General features: G+C 42.7%; 1 protein-coding gene across 14 annotated transcripts in view; it reads right to left on the bottom strand.

The window, feature by feature from the left end:
* The window catches only part of KIDINS220 (kinase D interacting substrate 220), a 145285-nt gene that overhangs the window by 55104 nt on the left and 76113 nt on the right, over nucleotides 1-14068 (bottom strand). For all 14 annotated transcript variants that reach the window (XR_008313778.1, XM_053285767.1, XM_053285768.1 and 11 more), the window contains exons 23-24: nucleotides 3323-3501; nucleotides 1247-1473 (exon numbers count right to left, since the gene is read on the bottom strand). Coding sequence is in view for 13 of the 14 variants with exons in the window: in XM_053285767.1 (XP_053141742.1) it covers nucleotides 1247-1473; nucleotides 3323-3501 (406 nt within the window). In the remaining variant the exon portion in view is untranslated. The remainder of the gene's footprint in view (nucleotides 1-1246; nucleotides 1474-3322; nucleotides 3502-14068) is intronic.

Here is a 14068-nt window from a genome sequence, read left to right as displayed (position 1 = left end):
GCCAATGGGAGATTTCCAATTGAATTCAATAAAAAAGAAACATTAGAGTAACAGAAAACATTTTTGTAATAAGTTATAACATTTTCATGATTTCCTTACATAACTACTAAATGATACAATGTACAACTTCCCAAAACAGTCACATTAATAGGTCAGTTCAATTTCACTCTAATGGTGAATATGAGCACAATAATGGATGTGGCTTAAGTACTGGGAGAAGTTTTCCATAAGATCCTCTCACAAAAGGTTAGTTCACAGCACAGTTTTATTTAATTTTTGTGTCACTTTTAGAATTCGGAGTGCTTTTCACCCTTATTCACATGCATCTTCAACCACCCTGTGATGCAGATCATGGATATTCCCTTTAAGGAACCAAAAGCAAGAGTGATTTGATCATGGTCATCTTGCAAGTTTGACTGATCAAGAAACTGAGCCCAGATTCAGGGTCCATTTTATCCATTTTGCACACTGAAGTCAACACAAGTTGATTCTTCAAAAACTAGTTTGCACATGTTGAACTGTTCAACATGTGTCCAAATAATTGCAACATAGCATCATGATTCAAATCACTTTCAAATATTTTCAGTGTGTTGCGCTGGCAACCAACAGGGCCAGAGAATGCTCAGTATGCACCATTCCCGAAGGGCCACAAGATGAAAGTCACACTCATCAATGGGGGACTCTGTATGGACACCAAGAGTAGTCATTTTAACCTATTTCAGACCCTACAAATAAACAGCTTCTTTTTTGTGTATGTCCATATTCCATATCCTAATCTTGCCTTCTTTTGGTTGCCCCTGCAGTTCTGGGGTGGGGGGGGGGGAATCAGAGCTATTATAGACTTGTTTTTACTTGCATGCTCGAGTTAACACTGAAAGTTACAGCCCAACAGTCCTTTAAGGAAAAATATTGCCAGAATAATATATTCAAAAAACATGTTTTAAAACTCCCAAATGCTACCATTTTGAGACTCAAATGAAAAGGATATTTTCTTCACAAACTTTGGGCTATTGTTGCAGTTTGCCAATACACTCTCTCTCTCTCTCTCTCTCTCTCTCTCTCTCTCTCTCTCTCTCTCTCTCTATATATATATATATAAATAACTTTATTGTTTTGGCCATAGGTTGGTGCATATAGGTGTTTGGGTGTGTGCTGAGGGAGGGGGGATGTCTTTTACACTACGTGTTTTTACTAAGTAACACAAAAACAAATAACCTAATATGGACTGTTGTTCTCTCTTTCTTACTCTATTATAGAATGGATGCTGAGGTCCTGTCATTCCACTGTAGTAGCTGCTGTGGGGTTGTGGTGATACAAGTCCTCCATTAAAAGGCCCATTAAAGGACTGTGTTGAAGAGCCAGCTGATGAGGGCTGACTAAACACTGACGATGGTCTAGGAGCCACTTCTTGTAAAGGTAATGAGGGATATGGGATCGCTCCAATGTTCATTTGGTCTCTTGCAGCACGGACATCTGAAATAGTCAATGTAAACATTTAATCAAGATATGGAGCTCTTCTAACCAATAGTCTGCCAAATACAAGAAGATGTGAAATAATTAAGAAATAAATTGAGCTTTTGTGTACTTCAATTTTTTGTACTCGAACATAGTAAGCTGCCATATACTGAGTCAGATCATTGGTCCATCTAGCTCAGTATTGTCTACATAGACTGGCAGCAGCTTCTCCAGGGTTGCAGGCAGGAATCTCTCTCAGCCCTATATTGGAGATGCCAGGGAGGGAACTTGGAACCTAGATGCTTTTAGGGCTTCATCCCCTAAGGGGAATATCTTACAGAGCTCACATGTGGTCTCCCATTAAAATGCAACCAGGGCGGACCCTGCTTTCCTAAGGGGACAAGTCATGCTTGCTACCACAAGACCAGCTCTCCTCCCTAACTGAAACAAGAATTTGGAGTGTGCAGCTAAATGCTTCTGCTCTCTGGAGACAGTATTTTGTATTAAGGTAAACACCTCTTCCAGAAATAAATAGGCGGGCACAAACCCTTTTTCTTGGGGAGAATGAGTTTTTCCTTCTTTCCCAGGATCTTTTCTCCAACAGTTAACACTGAACCTCAAAATTAACAGGAGTCCCAGACAGTACCTTAATACATGAGAAATCCAATCCCCCTTCACTACAGGGAGCAATGAAAACAGTGTGAACAGATGTCTATTTACCCTGACACAGCAGTCAGGGATTCACAGCAGTGTGGGCCAGAATGCCCTTCTGTCTCTAGAGATAAGAAAATAATATGCAAATTCAAAATGTTCTGTTTCTCAGGAGGTCAGTGGGCATTTTACATTTAAGAAGCAAATAAGCAGTATATGCATCTCAGGCAGGGAAAGCCCCCCTACTTAGTACTGAACTCCTAATGACAGATCCCTTGCCTTTGGGAGAGAAACTCTGCAGAACCCATCTCCCAAAGGCAAAAACCCTAGTGTACACACACACACACACCCAGGTAGCCACTCTGCACACTTCCTCTAGAGGGACTCTTTCACAGAAGGCAGTAGAAGCAACTATTCCTCTTGCCAAATAGGCCCAATTCCTTTTGGGGCGAGGTCTCGAGATGGAACAGGCTATGGAAACACATTCATGCAGGCATATGAGTATACTGGCAACTGGCACCTTTTCCCCATAGTGGCTGCACTGAAGGAAACAAAGCACTATGCTTATGAGTATATTTTGTCCTATCTCTATCATCAGGGCCTTACATATATCCAAGGTGAGTCATTCCCTCTATTTGGAATATATTGGTGGAAGATAGAAAGGGAAAAATAGGCTTTTGAAATTTGTGAAAGAAGGAATTAAAGCAGCCCTGAAAATACTATATCCTCACTACTGTATTCTGACTTATAGGATATGCAGAACAAGAAGTTTCAACATGTGAAAAAGTCTCCAAGCAAGGGTTGAGGATGGGAGGAGAAGCTACCTGAGAAACAAGGAGGAAGTATTAGAGAGAAGTAGGAAGTTGCTGCCCCAACAAGAATCCTCACTACTGCTATTACAATCATGCAACAGCAGCAAGGGCTTTGTCATTGTTGACAGCTCACAACTAGCCTACTGTTGCAAACACTCTCTAGCTGACACTGCCTGTACTAATGGTCAGCACAGGTGGACCAAAGCAGGGTAAAGCATACTCCTTCAGAAGCATACTCCTCCAGAATGCAAAAATCAACATATCAATACGCCTGACTAGCAGCAATACTCTAAACAGGAAATTTTAATACAGGAAAAAGCACCAAGAATTCTTTATTTTAAAGAATCAGCTAGTAATAAGTAAATGTTTTCCTGTGCAGTTAATCAGAAATATAGTACATTTACCTGCAATGATTTCTCGGAGCTTTGGATCAAGGTTTACTGTACATGGTAAAAAGGTTTTTACGTCACGTGCCACAAGAACTGGAGTTCGTGAAGACAAAAATACTTCAAAGTTGCGAATATCCCCATCAATTTCAAGGAGAGGCTCAACATCTTTAGTTGTTGGAATATTCTTTGAAATTCTACAGAAAGCAAAAGAAACTCCAGATACAAACTTTTCAGGACCTCTTTAATGCACAAATAAAGCATAAAACAGATGTTAAAAGAGCAAATGTTTCAATGTTATACATCAGCTTCAGTGCTATACAGTGGTGACTGAAACTTTCTCTCAAGTACAATACTTCAACGTCATGACTCAGCAAAACTGACAGTATTTAGCCAATCATGTTATAGTGTCAACCAATCCTGTTACAAAAACCCCAATATCTCATAAGCAGAGGGGGAGAATAAATATTCCCACCCTCACTTTTGTGTTTTTAGAGAAGACATATGTCATTGCTGTTATACCATCTTTTTCAAACTCCAGATAGTAAAATGTGAGGCTAATTTGAACCAAAGGTTTAACAGGAATTCTTTTTAAATCTGACTAAGGATCACAAATGTGATCACAACTTATCTTTACATTTTATTAAAAAGGTCACAACTTATTTTTTAACAACATGACTAATGAACTAAAATGTCTAACCAAGACATTTCTTCAAAACTGTCCACAATCAGAAACAATAAACTAGTGTATATTTTCACATGTTCAATCCATGCAACACTTACCAGAGAGGACTACACATAAAGTTAAGACAGAGAACAAATAGTTAAATTTCCCAACCATCTGATTTTTGCAAAACAAGACTCAGAAAGAAAAGGAGCTGAAGACTTAAATGAAAACCACAGCTGAGAAGTCACATGAAGCAAATTAGCTGAATGTTAATGCCAGCTCTGCTTAAGTCTGAATGTGAACAGTGTTCTGTATATGACGAACAATGCTCCTGTTCAGAAGCCAATAGCCTACTGCTGGTTTATAGATTGAAATCTCTATTCTAACCTTCTGAGCTCAATATATTAAACTATTCTGTTGTAAGAGATATTTATGTAAATCATCATCTTTTGGCAAAGGGCTGCAAAACTATGTGCCTGTACTTCTCAGATAAAAAATGTAAAACAGTCACACGCAAAAGTATTTTCAAAGTGGCATACCTTAAAATCTGAGTCAATTCAAAAACCAGGCATTATGATGAACGCAGAGTATTCTTGTTTTAGAACATCCTCTGTCACAGTAATGCAAGGTTTAAAACCAAAAGGCATCAGCAATAAACATAAATCTCTTTTTGACAGAGGGGATTACTTTTAAACTTATAGCAGTACAGAAGCAAGCAATTAGAAAGGGATTGAACCTGGGACACATCCGCAAGCCAAGCAGATGCGCTACCACTGAGCTACGGCCCCATCCCAAAGAGAGAGAGGCTGGAAAGTGGGAAATGTCCAATATGGATCCGATACAAAGCAAAGCCCTAATTTATCTTTCTTCAGTGTAAACAGAGGTGGGGGCACATGGAGCAAGAATGGACAAATCCCCCATTGTACAGGTTCTCCCCCCGCTTATCAGAGGGCAGCAGTATGCGCAAAAAAAAAAAAAAAAGGCAAAACACAACACACACAGCCAGTTCCTGGAAATCTTTGGGGGCAGTGTTTGGAGGTAGGGAGTATGGCTTTACATGTCAACACATGCACACTAACATTAGTGCCAAATCTGACAGCAGGAAGTTGAAATGGAGGTGGTGGTGGTTTGTTGGCACTGTTGATTTTCGGTTGGCTGCTCCACCTAGGAAGATAGTTTCAACTAGTTGGATTTGGGAAGCAAGACTATTAAAACTGCATACAGTGGCATGTAGTTTTAACAGCATGCAACTGAGCTATTTGCTTGTTCTCTTCACTCCAAATTCTTGCCAGAGTCCTTTCCCTTTGCTTTTTGTCTCTTTATCTAAGGCATCAATTCTATCAAAAATGATCAGATCAAAAAGCATCTAGGCAGTGAAACTGATTTTCAAAATATGCATAAATATGAGCTACACATCTCCATCACATATGCAGATTCACCCCACCCTGTCACTTGGGGAACTGTCTTCTTTTGAGTGGCTGTTGTTTCCATCTCCTTCAAGTTTACAGTCCTCAATATAAGAGGAGGATGGAGTCAGGAAAAGCAGCAAACTACTCTGATCAGTGATGTGAAATAACTGATGGAGCTGTTTGCGTATTTTGAATCAAAAATCTTAGACTTGCATAACATAATTATATGGAGGAGTCACCAATTTTCTGGCTACAGCAGAGTGAGCAGCAGGAAGAACGGGAGCCGGAGCCAGTAGCTTGCCAGTTTACATAGAGCATTTCCAGGAGAAATATTCTACATTGAATTACACAAAGGTTGCACCACATTAGAACCCATTAGCACTACTTAGGCACTGCTTTTTTGCAATTAGCTGAAAGCAGAATTAAAACTGAGATTTCACACAGCAGTCTAATATAGCACGATATTACCCAACAATGCCATCATCCCCATGGCCAAGGAACTTGTGAGCTGACATAGAAGGAAATTCCATCCCTGGCAAATTTCAAATAGGACTTTATTGCTTGCAGGTTCAGTACGTTTATTACTTTCTTTTGATCTCAGTTGGGTAATTAGTGACTAATTGCCCCTTGAATAGTTTCTGTGAATTGCCCCAACTTTGTTCCTGTGGTGGGAAGAGAGCTTTAATTACTTATTTCCTCTTTCCCCCCTCCTTTTCAAAAATACTGATATTGCCAGATGGAAATTTTACTTTCCTTCACCACAGGAAGGGCAGATGTTTGTTCAGACATCAGGCAGATTTACGTTGAAATCCATATGAGATACAGTGAGGGAAATAAGTATTTGATCACCTGCTGATTTTGTCCGTTTGCCCTCTGACACAGAAATGACCAGGCTATAATTGGAATGGTAGGTTTATTGTAGCTGTGAGAGACGGAATAACAACAAACAAACCCCCAAAAGCCCAGTGCCCAAAAGTCAGCGATGGATTTGCATTGTAGTGAGGGAAATAAGTATTCGATCCCCTATCAACCAGCAAGATTTCAGGCTCCAAGGTGTCTTTTCACTATATGTAGGTAACGAGCTGAGATGAGGAACACCCTCTATAAGGGAGTGCTCCTAATCCCAGCTTATTACAGTACCTGTATAAAAGACACCTGTCCACAGAAGCAAGCAATCACTCAGCTTCCAAACTCACCACCATGCCCAAGACCAAAGAGCTGTCGAAGGATGTCAGGGACAAGGTTGTAGACCTGCACAAGGCTGGACTGGGCTACAAGACTATCGCCAAGCAGCTTGGTGAGAAGGTGACTACAGTTGGCACGATAACTTGCAAATGGAAGAAACACAAAACAACTGTCAATCTCCCTCGGTCTGGGGCTCCATGCAAGATCTCACCTCGTGGAGTTGCAATGATCATGAGAACGGTGACAAAGCAGCCCAGAACTACATGGGGGGAACTTGTCAATGATCTCAGGGCAGCTGGAACCATAGTCACCAAGAAAACTATTGGTAACACACTACGCCATGAAGGACTGAAATCTTGCAGTGCCCGCAAGGTCCCCCTGCTCAAGGCAGCACATGTACAGGCCCGTCTGCAGTTTGCCAATGCACATCTGAATGATCCAGAGGAGAACTGGGTGAAAGTGTTGTGGTCAGATGAGACCAAAATCGAGCTCTTTGGCATCAACTCAACTCGCCGTGTGTGGAGGAGGAGGAATGCTGCCTATGAGCCCAAGAACACCATCCCCACCATCAAACATGGAGGTGGACACATTATGCTTTGGGGGTGTTTTTCTGCTAAGGGGACAGGACACCTTCACCGCATCGAAGGGACGATGGACGGGACCATGTACTGTCAGATCTTGGGTGAGCACCTCCTTCCCTCAGCCAGGGCATTGAGAATGGGTTGTGGATGGGTATTCCAGCATGACAATGACCCAAAACACACAGCCAAGGCAACAAAGGAGTGGCTCAAGAAGAAGCACATGAAGGTCCTGGAGCGGCCCAGCCAGTCTCCAGACCTTAATCCCATAGAAAATCTGTGGAGGGAGCTGAAGGTTCGGGTTGCCAAACATCAGCCTCGAAACCTTTCTGACTTGGAGAGGATCTGCAAAGAGGAGTGGGACAACATCCCTCCTGGGTTGTGTGCAAACCTGGTGGCCAACTACAAGAAACGTCTGACCTCTGTGATTGCCAACAAGGGTTTTGCCACCAAGTACTAAGACATCTTTTGTGAAGGGATTGAATACTTATTTCCCTCACTACAATGCAAATCCATCGCTGACTTTTGGGCACTGGGCTTTTGAGGGTTTGTTTGTTGTTATTCCGTCTCTCACAGCTACAATAAACCTACCATTCCAATTATAGCCTGGTCATTTCTGTGTCAGAGGGCAAACGGACAAAATCAGCAGGGGATCAAATACTTATTTCCCTCACTGTATTGGGGAGCACTTACACAATTCGGGGTTTCCCCTGTGCACTAGAGCTTAGCCCACATTATCTCCATGCTAAAAAGTTCCACTTTTTACAGTGACTTTTTGGGATACTTTGATATATCCAATATACACCAACATTTCTTCTGAGATGTATGGAGGGGCCACGCTAATAGAGTGCCTTTTTGTAAACCCTTACTTTTTTCTTTTTTTAAACATTTGCTTGGAGATTTTGTGGAACATCATTCCACATGGTGCATTTTGTTTTCCCCTTTTAATAAAAAAGTATCTCTTTTTTTCCTTTTGAGGAGCCTGACTGACTCCCAGGGGTACTTTATGGTGAACATAAGAAGGCTTTTCTTAAAACCTCACTTTTTCTATTTATTTATTTAACATTTGCTCTCTGATCTTGCAGAACATTGTACGAGCCCACATACAGAAAAAAGTAGGGCTTTAAGAAAAGCCTTCTTATGTTCACTATAAAGTACCACTGCGGGTGGTACACCCTACACGGACTTGAATGGTGCATAAAAATCTTTTTGAAAGAACTGACAGGAACCCTATTAAAGAAGTCCTATGTGAATGCCCCCCAGGTTTCTTTTAATTATCTTTATTGCATTTATATGCAGCTAATATATTACCTCATAACTCGCTCTACTTTAGCCCACTTAATTCTGTGGTTAAGTCAGCCTTCTGGGAAAGACTCTGGTGGGCCTTGTCAGGTGAGTCGATTCAGCTGGTAGCAGGATACCCCACAAAACGTCATTCAGAGTTCTTAGTGTAGAACTCTTTGCCTAAAACACCCTCATCAAATTGTGCCTAGCTTCATCAAAGCCCTACAAACAAACATGAGACTTCAGTGATTGCCTTAACATATGTTCTCCATCAAGACACTAATAGACACTGAAGCCATGGTGGCTGAAAGAATGTGCAATACTATCCTGGGGTGAAATCCAAATATTCATATGTCAATAGAATGCATTCACTGATCTTCCCCAACCAAACAGGATATGAATACTCGATACAGATGACAGGCCAGAATGGGAGAGCTTGGAACAGAAACCACTGCATGGTAGAAGCAAACAAACCAACAAAAAATGGTGGCAAACACTGATGAAAAACTGCAGGTACACTTCAATGGAATCTACTGGTGTCAAGAAGTTCCCCTGGTGCAGGGCTCCCATAATGGTTGATAGCACTGCCATGTAGAAACTACACGGGATTTTTACCTTATTACACATATCCTAGAAATGACATCAAAAAATCAGATGCTGGAAATAAAATAGATAGGAATTAAGTGCAAGGCTGGATGTAGAATGCTGGTTACAACAGTGAGGAAGAAAGACTGGATGTGTCATCAAGGGAGCTGAAGGAAAGGTAAGAATCTGGAATTAAGAGTGTACTGTAGTAATGAAGAATACAGCTGAAATAATACAAAAAATAATTCATTTCATGTGGTGTGTTACTTGGGAAGTATGGACCTATAGGCTTGATAAAAAATTTTTATACAATTCAAGCAGTTCAATTTGTGAAGTACATGGAGTAAGGCATCAGACAAATTAGATAAGGACTCAAAGCAAATAAGGTATCTGAAAGGTGGGAACTGGTAACTGAGATGTCTTGCTGCTTGGAAATATAAGAACACCGAGAATGCAAAACAAGAAGAATTCAAATGGTATACTAAAAATATATGCATATTATTTCTGGTGGCCAAATTAAGTAATTAGTGGAAATTAGGTAATTGTATATATTTTAAAGCAATCTGAGGAGAATGTAATGAAAACAAAAGTAATTTACTAAAAAAAAAAAAAAGCATGCCAAACAATGTCTTGCACTAGAATCTGAACACAGCAAATGATTTGTAGGAGATCTCCCTATCGAAATTGCTTTAAAATGCAGCAACAGGCCTACGTGAATTTAGAGACGCATAATAGTTAGAAAAGGACAAGATATCAACTTCAGGGCACAGCCCCTGTAACAGTGCATGACTCCTCTATCATGCCTGTGACTGGTTTCATGATACTGTGCTGCAATAAACTATAATTCTATATACTGCTTCATTATCCATTAGTTTTAGGAGACAAGGATGCATGGCGGGGGGGGGGGGGAGGAGCAGCTGCAAGGACCCTGTCTTGATCATCTAAGAAGGGAAGTTTTCCTTTTCCCATTAGTGGGGCAGGAGCATAGCATAGCCTTTATTTCAGTCTTTGACCAGCATAACAGCAAAATAGACAAAAACGGTTCAAACAATCTACTCCTACAAAATAATTAAAAAGTCTCTATAAAATTACTTAGTATAATAAGTAGAAACTAAAAGTTAAAACTATGAACATAAAACTATATATAAAAGTTAACACTAATAACAGAATGACACTGAGTATAAAGGTAGCAAGACAGCAAAATTATGTAAATATAGAGCGGTATTAAATCTCATACCATATGGTATTCTTTACTATGTATGGCAGCAACATATCCAGCAAATACATATAGGCTTTAGAAAATTTTGTTCTTAATGAGCTCTAAACAAATTTTGCTAGCTATAAGGCAGCACTTAGCCACATTATAGGATCTAGAATCATTCTGATCTGCTAAGAGGAAATTTAGGTAAAAGGAATCAGTACAGCCTCGATATGAGCTAATATCTGAAGAGATCAACTTATGCCAAATATCATGATAATAGTGACAGGACATGAGCCGTCGTTTCAATCTCACCAGAGCCACAGGGGCAAATATGCTCTCCATATGGAATTCTTTGATATCTCCTCTTCCATCACAGCTGTGCACAAGGCATTGAAGTAAAGTGTGCCATCATGTCGATTTCAACTCCTGGTGCCCACAGAGCCCTGTGGTTTTCTTTGGTATAATACAGGAGGAGTTTACCATTGCCTCCTCCTGTGCAGTATGAGATGATGCCTTTCAGCATCTTCCTATATCACTGTTGCCTGCTATAGTAGCAGCGAGTACTCAAACCATCAACCTTCTGCTTGTTAGTCAAGCATTTCCCTGCTGCGCCCACTCACAGCATTGGGCCAATGTCAGGGCTCTGCAGTATTTTGGGAGTTAGCTGGTTTAAATAGTTTGCAGGGGTAAAGCTCAGAATTTGATTACTCAAAAGACACCAACTGGAATGGAGCCCTGATCAATTTGCAACAGGGGCATAAGTAACATTAGACAAGGGGAGACAGTTGTCTCGGGGCCCTGCTGCCTCAAGGCCCCCCCCAGGCATGTCACCTGACTCCCCACCCACCTGTGTTGCACCCCCCTATGAATTAATATTGAGTCTCTTGGAGATCAGCGGTAGCAGAGAGTAAAAAAGGGGTTAACTTTTCTTCCAGCCCTATTTGATGTGAGGGTGAGTGCACTATATATTGTGAAGTGTGTTTGTGTGTGTATATCAGCGAGGGGCCCATTTTAAAATCTCGTCTCTGGGCCCACTCCAACCTTGCTACGCCCCTGATTTGCAGCTTCATATCATAAATTCTTTCCCTTATTTTGAGTTTGGTGTTTTCATAACCCAGGGTTAGCAGTGTGGCGGGAGAAATTTTTTAATAATATAGCCTTTCCTCCACCCCTTTCCCCCCACCTTGAGTAATAAATGTCCTTTAGCACCAATGGAGCTGCGGGGCGGGAGAGTTAGGCCAGGAGACTACAACCTACAGCTCTAAAGCCAAATATGACTTTTTAAAGGACCAAATATGGCTCTTACATCATTCTTAAAATACACACAATTTTTAATCACTTTCTAAAAAACATTGTGTATTTTTAAACTATAAAGTTTATAATCACCAATAATTTTGTAAACCCACCCAATTTGAATTTGTCAATAATGTTTTACAACTTGGCTGACGGCTACACAGCTTGCATCCCCACACAGGGAGAACGAGGAAGTGCAGACAGACTCCTCCGACACACATGCCTTCGGGACATTAGTCTTTTAATGCAGTCAGGGTACATAGGCAATTTAGCACCGACTGAAGGAGAGGCACCTCCCTAAACACTACAGCAAGCTTGGAAACAACTGGGAGTATATTCCCTTTTTATTTGATCGAGAAATCTTTCTATCATCATACGTGATGGCGAACTCTATGACCTCCCAACAGTGAAAAGAGAAAGAGAGGCTACGAGTACTAAAGTTTTCAAAAGGCATGGGGATTATATGCATTTGTGGATAGATTGGGCTCTCCACATGGTCTCATTGCAAACTAGTGATGTGCACGGTCCGGAGAAGTCCGGACCGGCACCGAAGGGGGGCCTTGTTTTTAGGGCGGGGAGGGCTTGCTTAGCCCTCCCGCCTCCTTGCCCCCGCCAGCGCCCGTATTTCCTAGTATAGGGGCGCTGGAAACCAGCCCCCCCCCCCGCCGCCGCCACGGCGGCGAAAGAACTCCCCAAGCCAGCCCTCCCTCCCTCCCAGCTAGCTGGCCGCCCGCCCGCCCTCCCGCCGGCTCGCTCACCGTTCACAGTATAGAAAACGAGAGGAGCTCCGGCACAGAGCTCCTCTCGTTTAGAAGGCCTCCCGCAGAATGGTGTTTTGCGCGCGCATGCGCGCACCACAAAGCACGCCGTTCGCCGGAGGCCCGGTCTACCCGCCGGGAAAGGGCCGGGTAGACCGGGCCTCCGATTGCTGGGTAGACCGGGCCTCCGATCGCCGGAGGCCCGGTCTACCCAGCGATCGGAGGCCCGGTCTACCCGCCGGGAAAGGGCCCGGTAGAACGGGCCTCCGATCGCTGGGCAAAGAGGCAACTTTTAATGCGGTGATTCTCTTTATTTAGCAGGGGGAGAGTAACTGGCCCTATCCACCCCCAGCACAGTACCTCCAGTGACTGTTGCTGGTACCTATCTTATGTTTCTCTTTAGATTGTGAGCCCTTTGGGGACAGGGAGCCATCTTATTTATTTGTTTGTTTGTTATTTCTCTGTGTAAACTGCTTTGAAAACTTTTGTTGAAAAGTGGTATATAAATATTTGTTCTTGTTGTTAACAAGTGCAGGTATCCTCTATGTGGGTCAATCTCATAGGAGGTATGCCCACAAGAGGGCGAAGGACTGGGCTTTGATTTGGTTCGTTACCCAGTCCGAAACTCTTCTCCACCATGAACTTACCCCTGTCGAGGGGGAAATTGCTAGCCCATCTCAACCCAGGTCGCGAGACACTGAGTAGTGTTCGCTGGCATGCATCCGAGTGGGAGCGGATTCCCATATGGGCAATAGCCCAGAACTAAAGTGCCAGCCTCCTTGGAGCCAAGGAGAAATGGAGGCACCATAGCAGTCAAAAAGGAATAGCCTTCACTGCTGAATCACCGCCGCAGCCAAATTCCTTCACAGCTGAAGATAGCTGCCGCGCTCCCTGCTCCAGTAGCTGCTACAGGGCTGAGAAGCAGCAAACCTGCTCACTGCCTGCCCATAGAGCAACTGAAAGACAGAGCAACAGAGCCAACTGCTTATGCATTTGCTCCTTGCACGTGATTGGTCCACTGGTGTCATGGCAGCCCGCATGCCTGTCTCTTGGGCTGGGCCCACAACTCCACCCCCACTTACCTCATATCCCTGCTAACGCAGCAAAAGGGGTGGGGAGCGGCTTTTGTAATGGGAGACTGTCCTCAAAAAGAAACAAAGTCATTCTAAAGTCAAATTTAGAATGACATTTTAGGACAAAACATGCCGCATTTGCTGCAAAATATTGTGAGAGTGACACACACACAAAAGTCTGCAAGGTGTTATAAGCAAAAAAATGGACAAAATAGTCTGCTGGCATGGCCAAAAAAATGTGGGAGCTTAAACTCTATAAGTTTTATGGGCTCATAAACAGGGGCATTGTTAGGTACTCAAAAGATCCTGGGCCCAAAAGATAATTAAACTCACATAGGGATGTGCACAAGCCACGTTTGTGCACAGGTTCAGTGCCACCGAGGGGCAGCAAGCAGGGTCTTTAAAGAAGAGGTGTGAAGGCCCTTACTTGTTCTCCTGCTGCTGCAGCGCTTCTCCCAAGAACCGTGCATGGGTTCTTGGGAAGGCCACCGCAGCAGGAAGCTACATGAGGTAGCAGGGAGCCGGTCAGGGCCTTCTGACCTCTTCTGCTTACTTTCCCCCTCCCCCCCAGTTGCCATATCCAATCTTCCCAAATCCAGTGGCTAATTTGCATATCATGCAAATTATGCGGCAACTAATTTGCATTTATTTATTTATATCCCGCTCTTCTTTCGAGGAGCTCAGAGCGGTACATGCTTATTTTTATCCTCACAACCACCCTGTGAGGTAGG

Source organism: Hemicordylus capensis, chromosome 1 (assembly GCF_027244095.1).
Source record: "Hemicordylus capensis ecotype Gifberg chromosome 1, rHemCap1.1.pri, whole genome shotgun sequence".
In the NCBI taxonomy this organism is placed as follows: Eukaryota; Metazoa; Chordata; class Lepidosauria; order Squamata; family Cordylidae; genus Hemicordylus; species Hemicordylus capensis.
The sequence above is the reverse complement of the archived record's forward strand: the minus strand, read 5'-3'. Positions and strand labels throughout refer to the sequence as shown.